Here is a 9,271-nt window from a genome sequence, read left to right as displayed (position 1 = left end):
AGCAGGGGCTGGACTGTAGGACAGTGTTCGTGCCAGGCAGCTTCATGTTCTCCGGCCCCTCATCTTCACTGGTTTATTTTTTTTTTAATTTTTATTTATTTATGATAGTCACAGAGAGAGAAAGAGAGAGAGGCAGAGACATAGGCAGAGGGAGAAGCAGGCTCCATGCACCGGGAGCCCGATGTGGGATTCGATCCCGGGTCTCCAGGATCGCGCCCTGGGCCAAAGGCAGGCGCCAAACCGCTGCGCCACCCAGGGATCCCATCTTCACTGGTTTAATTGAGAATCTATGTCTGGGTTTAGTCCTAACTCAAGCTGATTCATTTGGCTCTATTATTTCAGGTTCACAGTTGATTGGGGGGAAGGGATATATATATATATATATTTTTTTTTTCTTTAAGTGTATATACAGGGATGCCTGGGTGGCTCAGCAGTTGAGCATCTGTCTTTGGCTCAGGGCCTGATCCTGGAGTCCTGGGATCGAGTCCCACATCGGGCTCCCTGCATGGAGCCTGCTTCTCCCTCTTCCTGTCTCTGCCTCTCTCTCTGTGTCTCCCATGAATAAATAAATAAATTCTATTTTTTTAAGTATATATACAGGCATAGCCCAAGATTTAGCCAGTGAGTTAACTTCATTCTAGGTTAAGTTCATCCTAGCAAGCCATCTGTTTAAACTCAGCTTCAAAAATAGAAACCTTAAACAACAACAACAACAAAACGGGGCACCTGGGTGGCTCAGTGGGTTAAGCGACCCTCCGACTGTTGATTTTGGCTCAGGTCATGATCTCAGGGTGGTGAGATGGAGCCCCCTGTTGAGCTCCACACTCCAGCGAACACTGCTTGAGATTCTCTCCCTCCTTCCTGCCCCTCCCACCACACCTGCACCCGTGCTTTTGGTCTCTCAAATAATTTTAAAAAAAAATTCTGGGATGCCTGGGTGGCTCAGCGATTGAACGTCTGCCTCCGGCTCAGGGCAGGATTCTGCGGTCCTGGGATCGAGTCCCATGTCAGGCTCCCTACATGGAGCCTGTGTCTCTGCCCCTCTCTCTCTCTCTCTCTCTCATGAATAAATAAATAAATAAAATCTTTTTAAAAATATTTCTAAAAATTATAAATTTAAAATTAAATTTAAAATATTTGTTTAAACAATAAAATCTTTTTAAAAAATTCTAAACACGTTCCATCAGCAGATGATGATAGGAATGCCTCTCAAAGCAAACCTTCCCAAACCCCCAGGTCCCCTTCTCCACCCCTCTCCCTTCCGTAGAATCTTTAAGCAGGTTCTAACCGGGTTATTTTCATCTGAACAGAGGAAGGGGTTTGATTCAAGAGCACTAGTCAAACGGGAGTCTGCAAGCTGTGGGGCAGGAGGTTGGATGGGAGGATGTTATGACAGAGGGCGGGGAGACAAAGAGAACTTGCCAAGGGCCTCACTGGCCTGTCCCCACTGTCCCTCCGCCTACAAGGGAACAGGACTGGAATGGGGGAAATGAGCTGGGCCCCAAGCAAAGCTCGAGAGGTGGTCCACCGAGGTCCGAGGCGGTGGAGAGCGACGCAAAGGGAAACAGGGCTAAGCCAGTTTTGCACAACCACTACCTGTGCGACAGCAGGCCCGGCACCTGGTCCGTGACGGCTCGCGTCTTCCCAGGTCTGAAGATGACGATCATGCTGGACGATAATACCAGCTCTTGCAGAAGCACCTGTTATTTAAAAACACAGCAGCCTTCTGAGCGTGGATCCTCTTAAATGACAGTCCCCTCGGATCTGCTACATTCCTCGATGGCTTTGCACGTATCACTCAAACAAGTGTCTGGAAACAGCAGAGTGGCTCTGCGCTGTTGACCTTCAAAATAGAACCGCCAGTTATTTTACTGGCAAAAGATGGGTTTATTTGGGAAGAGCAAAGACCTGCAAAGCGCAAGGACCCAATCAGGGCAAAACCTGAGGCACCACCGCGAAGCAAATGAGAGGTACGGGCTTTTATAGGGGGAAGGGGATGTGGACGGCTGTTACGAGCAAGCCCATTGGAGAAAACTGGGGGTGGGAAGTATAGTGGCTTCTCATTGGCTAAGTTGTGCCGGCCTCTCATTGGCTGGGCGGTTGCGGGTCTCTCATTGGCTGAGCTGTGCCGGCCTCTCATTGGCTGGGCTGTTGCTGGCTGGAGAGAAAGTAAGCCTTTCTTCCTCCAATCCGGATGGCCAAGTAGCATCCCAGTACCAGGTCCTCTGCTGTGAGATTTGCCATTGACGAGGAGGGGTTCGTGGGGAGGGGGCGAGAGCACCCCGCGGGACCTCCTAACTCCTGATTCTAGCGTGGTTTCCCTTTATTAATTTTCACGGCACGTAAATGAGGGTGACTTGCTGCCTGGGAGGCAGTGGTAAAGGGATGGAAGCCGAGAGGCCGTGGGGGTCTGGTGGCTAGGAAGGGCACAAAAGCCAATTATTTGACTGTCTCTGGTGGTGGGTGACCTAGGTCTTTAAAAAACAAGATGTAGGGGAGGCCTAAGTGGCTCAGTCGGTAGAGCCTGACTCTTGGTTCCCCTCAGATCATGATCTGAGGTCTTGGGATCCAGCTTGGACTCAGGCAGGTTCTGTGCTCAGCAGTGGGGGGCTGCTGGAGATTCTCTCCGCCCCCCCCCCCGCCCCCCGCCCATCCCCTGGCTCACACTGGCACATTCTCTCTCTCAAATAAATAAAATCTTTAAAACAGGGAGATGAATGTCTGCATCGATTCCTATATATTCAGGGCAATCACACACACATGCACATGTGAGTTCTCCTGAAGTCGTAATGTAAACTTCTTCCACCCACTCCCATCAAGTTTTCTTCATTTAGAAGGTTGCTTGGGGTTTCAGTGTGGGAGGTGAGGGAAGGAGTGGTGAATGGCTCAGGGCAGGCAGTGACGGAGGAGCTGGCAATAGCTGCATGATGCAGGGCTGGAACATTCCAGAGATCCAAAGCTTCCCAGAAACCTTGGCCCTGGCTTTCGGGGACAGAGACAGGGACAGAAGAGAAATGCACAGGGGCACGTCTCACCAGCATTCCAGGCTGAGGTCTGGGGTCCAGCCCAGGGCTGCAAGGCTTAGGGATAGCAGGCTGCGTGCATGCAGCCCCCTGGTCACATCCACTGAGCTGCTGAGCCCTCACGCCCACTGGCCTCAGTCACTGCTCCTCCTGCCCAAACACCACAAAGGAGACAAGAATTGGCTCTTTTGTTGTTGTTCAGTCTTTATTTACAGCAAAGTACATAGTATGTGGTCATTTTTGTAGCTACTAACAGTAAAGGCAGGGTGGTAGAAAGAAAAGGAGAAGAGCAAGCATCTGAAAGAAAGAAAAAAAGCCTACGTCTCTATTTAGCTACTCACCCTGTTCCTGAGGCAGGACCAGCTATGCCCTCACCACCTCTAAGAGCAGCAAGGAAGCTGAACTGGAACACCAGCCACCTGGCCTAGTAAGGAGGGCAGCACGGGGCCCCAAAAGATTAAAGGGGACTCTGAACTCCACACCGACCCCACTGCTCTCCCCAGCCTGTCCTCTGCCTTGTACTGCACATCAGGCCTGTTCCCCCCACCCCACCCCACCCTGAGGTAGGGTGAAGGACAGTTAGGGAAATCCAGGCAGTCCTTCCCAGAAGCACAGCCCTGCAATCCAGAACCTGCCCTAGCCTGCCTAACCCAGCATGGGTCCCTGGTGCTGGACTCACTGACTGGCAGGGGTGAGACTCCAGAACAGAAGAAAACGCTGCCCTTCCCTCTGCCAGCCTTTAGGTGTTAGCACACATCAAGGGTGCTGAACAAGGACAGCAAAGGTGATACACAAACTGACTGGGCTCCCATCCCTCTTGCTTCCCAACCGCTCTGAGGAGCCTCCAGCCTGACCTAGTGGCCTAACGAGAGACTGGCAATCTGCCCTGGGCACAGAGACAAGTGTTCGCTGCCGAGCCCAGGAGGAGGGCAGCAGCATCCACGTGACCACTGGGCAGCCAAGACCAGAGCAAGTTGTCGCCGGAACCTCTGGCTCTGGAGGATGAACTGGAGACCTTCCCTGGCGACCTCCCCTGTCCTGTTCTTCAGGGATCCCCTTGTCTAACCGCCTCGAGGGTCCATCCTATTCACTGCAAACCAATTTCACCTCCTCGGGTCCAAACACTTGTGGGCTCCTCATACAGACTCCAACAGTCTCTCTGCCCCTATCGGCCTCAGGCTGCCCAAGAAAAAGAAACCCGGGTCAGCACAAGTTCCATTAGCATGAAAGAGTTATGAGGGCAGGCCTTCCCAGGACACAAAGCTTGGATGCTTGTTCCCCAAAACACTTGGGTCTGTGGGTCATGCCTGGGCCGGGGGGTGGGGTGTGGGGGAGAAGCAAGCACCATTGGGCAGCTTTGAAGCCACAGGACTCCCATGCACACGTGGCCAACATTACCCCGTCCAGCTTGTCGGTACCTCCCCCCTGGACCACAGAGGGGACCCAGAGCACTCGGGTCATGGTTTCTGGCCTAGGGTCACGGTGTCTGGTCTAAGGAGCCTACCCCTGACTCTCCAGTGGAACCAGAGAACTAGTGACTCTCAAAATACCAAGCCCAGGATTTGTCATATAGAAAGCTCAAGTTCAGAGAGTTAGCTGAATGCTGGGGTGGCCACACGGGGGCAGAGCTGCTCATCCCTTCCTTGCTCCAAGTGTATCACAGAACCGAGGGAGTTGCCGGCGCTGCCCAGTAGGCACAGCCCCGTGCCCCAAGCCAAGCCACCAAGAATCATGGGTGATGGTTTTCCCCGGAGGCCAGGCAGCCCTCGAGCCATTTCCCAGCAAGAACTGGGCTACTCAGAGACACTGGAGGCTTGGTCCCAACACCACAGGTAGATGAGGAAGCAGCTAAGGACGTCAAGGCTCAGAGATGAGAAGACTCCATCTTCCAAGGCAGTGGGACAGACAGCCAAGGCACTAAATGGTTTGGCACCTGGGAGCTTCAAGTACAGTCGAATGAGCTACCCACCGAAAGGCCAAGGCTCCCCCAGACGGGGGTGGGCTGCCCCTGAGCACAGGGAGGCCCCAGCAAGGCCACAGGCCTTGGGTCCTCAGGATCCTAACCCAAGCCTGCCACCCACCCTTCATCTTAGAACCATACAGGGCACGACGACAAAGAGAATACTGGTTCTGAAACTTTCCAGAACGTATTCAACCCGGTGAGCTGACCGGCCTTAGATGGAGGCACCTCGGGAGCCTCCCCGTGCTCCGAGTGGGCAGCGGCTGCCACAGGGAGCTCCCCGCAGAGCCCGCAGCCGTCTCCTGAAAGTCTCGGGTGGGGGAGGCTCTGCGGGGGAGGGGATTTGACTGTTTGAAACAGCCAAACAGAGTGAGAGCTGAATGGAGTCCAGAAAAGGGGGACCAAAGGTGGAGGTCACTAGGTCAGAGGGACAGTTCGGTGTGACTCGAGAGTAGCAGTGTCAGGTTTTCCTGAAAGGCTCCAGTGGGCTAGGAAAGCAATGGAGGGAGAAGGTTCCCCAAAACGTTTCGGGTGCCGGCAGCCCCCGTGGGGCAGCTGCCAACCTGGCCTGGAGGGCACAGACATGGTCAACCAAGAAATGAAAGCCTCTGGCTCATCTGCAGTTAAAAGCGGAGGCTTGAGGACCCTAGCGTCATACCTGCGAGGGCTCACCTGGTCCCACCTCCTCCCCCAAGGATCTGCAGGCATCTGTACCTCTCCCGGAGAGGGAGCCCTCAGGACAGGTGGGTGTCTCTAACCCCGTAACTATGGCCTATGTCAGCCCGCCGGGCCGCTGCTAGGGACCATCCGGCCACCAGTCCCTGCGTCTGGGCGAACAGAAACTCACACTCACTCCCCGCACGGGCAGGGCCCTCGCCACCCTGTGAAGGGTGGTCGCCAGCCGTCCTTCTGCCAGCAGAAGTCCCCAGCCGAAGCCCAGAAGCCCAGACTTCAGAGGCCACCTGCGGAGCAAGGCCCAAGGACTCTGCTGGAGGACTTCCCTGGGAGGCAGGGGGAGCCAGTGTTTCCTCGGACACCATGGCAGGTCCCATTCTACTCTCTCCTTCCCCATCTTACTGGGAAACGAGCCCATCAGATAGATTCTTGTCGGGGAAGGAGGGAGAGGCAGCTCTGGCTTCTGGAGACGCTGAGAAGTGGACGGAGGGAGGGAGGGGCGGGAGCGACCCGGGCAGCCAGAGGTGGGGCAGCGGGCAAGGAGAAAACACAGAAGACTTGTTCTCCTCAGTGGGCCTCTTCCCTGAGTTTGATTTTTGAGCTGAGGTCTTGCCTAATTTCAACTCAAAAAAATTAAAACAATTAAAAAAGGAGAAGAAGAAGAAAAGCAGAGAAAAGAAAAGGAAAAAGGAAAGAGTATCTCTTGTCGACACACCATTAAGTTCCAGCTCCAAGAAGGTGGCATCTGGCAGGGGAGGGGCAACCAAGGCTCCCGACTCCACCGTCCTCCAGCTGCAGAGGCACTACAGCCGTGAGATGCGCCTCCCTTCCTCCGCTGCCCGCCTCCCCCCACACCCCTGCCTGAGCCTGAGCCCCATCCCACCCCACCCCCGGAACACGGCAGCAACGGCCTCTCGGTGAGACTCCAGCTCGAGTCCCAAACACTCAAATACAGGCCCTCCTGCACAATACTTACAGCAAACAGCTTTACAGTATTTGTACATTTACACAAAAATAGATCCTTTTATATATATATATGTATGTATTTATAACTGGTTACACGTTGGATTCATAATTAGGCATCACCAGTAGTAGTTGGCACAGTTTGTCATTTAAGCTCAGGGTCAAATTCGATTTCGTTTCGCCGCTCCAAAGCACAAAAAAAAAAAAAAAAAGGGAAAAACAAAGGCATGTCATCTCCATGGTGTTTTCTTAAATACAGCAAATGTCATAGGAAACCACATGTACGGATGAACAGAGCCTCTTGATCCCTCCTCCGGTCTCTTGAAGGTAGGGGCCAGGTCTGAAGGAGACAGGGGTCAATGCGGCCGGCTGCTGGACTCCGACGACTGCCTCTTGCGTGAAGGGATGTAGCCGTTGAGATAGCCATTGGTCTGCCGTTTGGAGAGCCCTCCGTTCAGGATGTCCTGAATGTGCTGCACAATGAGGTTGATGGCCACTGTGGGGCACAGAGCGGCCACGTTAGAGATGGTGCAGGGGGGGGACCAGCCTTCCACCAGGGGACCCATCAGCACCGCCCCCCCAAGTCCCAAGTAGACTGACCCCTGCAGAAGAAAGCTCTTTCCTCCAAGGAAAATGTGATATGGGGCTCTCTGTTCTCAGCATTAGAAATATAAAGTATACGGCCTGCTTGAGATTCTCTCTCTCTCTAAAATTAATATATTAACGAAATCTTTTTTAAAAAATTAAAAAAAGAAGACACCATGAAATATATTCATCGCTACGATGGACACCAAATGGTTTAGCCAAAAAAATTAACTGTTTAAGCGGAGGAATGTTGAAATTTATTAAAAGGAGAATGAGAAATCCAGAAGTACCCCTACTTCTCAGACCAGCCAAAACCTATAAATAGATAAATAAACGCAACCAGCTCCCTTTCAGAAGGGCTATCTTGATGGCAGGTCATTCTAAATCAAGATGAAAATGTACTTTTGCTAAAGGGTGGCCTTGGATGCAAGGCCTCGGGGGGTCATCGCTGGGAGTGACAGCCAAGGACAATCTCCAGCCCTCTGCTTTCTGCTGGAGAAGCACGAGTTCCTGTTTGTCACTATGCACGTATGCATGGGGGCCTCTTCCCAAGGCCAAACGTGTAGGCAGAAATTCCTTTCTGGCCCCCAAGAGCAAACCAACAGTGGTTCAGCCACTGTCCATGGAGCCTACTTTGGTCACCACATCCTGCCCCAAGTATGACTGACATAGGGTAGAAGTCATGCCCCATGGGATGACCCCCCACCAGGACTCACCGAGGTTATCTACACCTCTCGGAATGATCACATCAGCGTATTTCTTGGTCTGTGGAGAAAGATAGTCACAAGGCATTAAAGAGGAGTTCCAGAGAAAGCGGCCCAAGTCCCTGTTGAGGGGTTATGAGAAGAGAGGTCAGCCTTCCTACCACTGACCCCAGAGAGCGGCAGCTTGAGGCTGCGAGCATAATATTTTTCACCCCCTTTATCTAAATTACAATAAATCAATCTCTTGATTTTTCATTATTAATGTTTTAATACTGTTCAAGCTCTGGCCTGCACAGAGAACGTGGTCTTTCAAACCCAACTCATAACTGCGCCCTCTCTACTAAGAAAAATGTGAATTAGAAAAACCCAAATTTAAAAGGGATGTGGTTCACCTCGGACTTCTACACAGTCTGAAAGGTGACACCACTGATCCTAAAGCAAGGGTAAAGGGGATCCCTGGGTGGCTCAGTGGGTTAGCGCCTGCCTTTGGTATAGAGCATGATCCTGGAGTCCTGGGATCGAGTCCCACAGTCGGGCTCCCTGCATGGAGCCTGCTTCTCCCTCTGCCTATGTCTCTGCCTCTCTCTCTCTCTCTCTCATGAATAAATAAAATCCTTTAAAAATAAATAAGTAAATAAGTAAATAAATAAATAAAGGGTAAACAAACCCAGAAAAGACGACCCCCACTGATGACCATTTTCATCAGCTCTGGGATCCCACTTTAAAACAAAAACAAGGGCAGCCCTGGTGGCTCAGTGGTTTAGCGCCGCCTACAGCTCAGGGCGTGATCCTGGAGACCCAGGATCGAGTCCCACGTCGGGCTCCCTGCATGGAGCCTGCTTCTCCCTCTGCCTGTGTCTCTGCCTCTCTCTCTCCTCTCTGTGTATTCTCATGAATAAATAAATAAAATCTTAAAAAAAATAAAAATAAATAAAAAAATAAAACAAAAACAAAAGCCACAATTAGATACATTCCCTTTTGCATTTTCTTATTTTACTGAGATTTTTGTGGACCAGTTTACAAATAACTGTGTTCTGGTGTATGACCCACATTTAGAAGGAGACCAAATAAAAACTGTCTTCAGAACGTGGGCATCTTCTATACCAAAACCGTTCGAATGTAGCTGTGTCAGGCCCAAATCCAACCTGAACCAGGCAGACTGTTGATCGGATCCAAACTCCTGGCTTATGCAGGAGTGACCTGATCTTCCCCGAGCACAGAGGGGCTGGACTGTGGGGACAAGGAGAAAGCACCCAGAAAATATGCAGAATTCTAAGCTCCATGATAATTAAGTTAATCAGCAGAGAATTGGCAGTTAACGCTCATTTATGCCCAATCATAAGTTTACCTAAGTTCAAAAG

At 51.7% G+C, this 9,271-nt stretch overlaps 1 protein-coding gene across 2 annotated transcripts in view; it reads right to left on the bottom strand.

Annotated features, from left to right (window-relative positions):
* Window positions 1-3,202: 3,202 nt before the first annotated feature.
* The window catches only part of UCK2 (uridine-cytidine kinase 2), a 104,065-nt gene continuing 97,996 nt past the window's right edge, over window positions 3,203-9,271 (bottom strand). For both annotated transcript variants that reach the window (XM_072814629.1, XM_072814630.1), the window contains 2 exons: window positions 7,923-7,971; window positions 3,203-7,117 (listed from right to left, as the gene is read on the bottom strand). In XM_072814629.1, the coding sequence (XP_072670730.1) occupies window positions 6,978-7,117; window positions 7,923-7,971 (189 nt within the window). In that variant the 3' untranslated portion in view covers window positions 3,203-6,977. The remainder of the gene's footprint in view (window positions 7,118-7,922; window positions 7,972-9,271) is intronic.

Source organism: Canis lupus, chromosome 38, assembly GCF_048164855.1.
Source record: "Canis lupus baileyi chromosome 38, mCanLup2.hap1, whole genome shotgun sequence".
Taxonomy (NCBI): domain Eukaryota; kingdom Metazoa; phylum Chordata; class Mammalia; order Carnivora; family Canidae; genus Canis; species Canis lupus.
The sequence above is the reverse complement of the archived record's forward strand: the minus strand, read 5'-3'. Positions and strand labels throughout refer to the sequence as shown.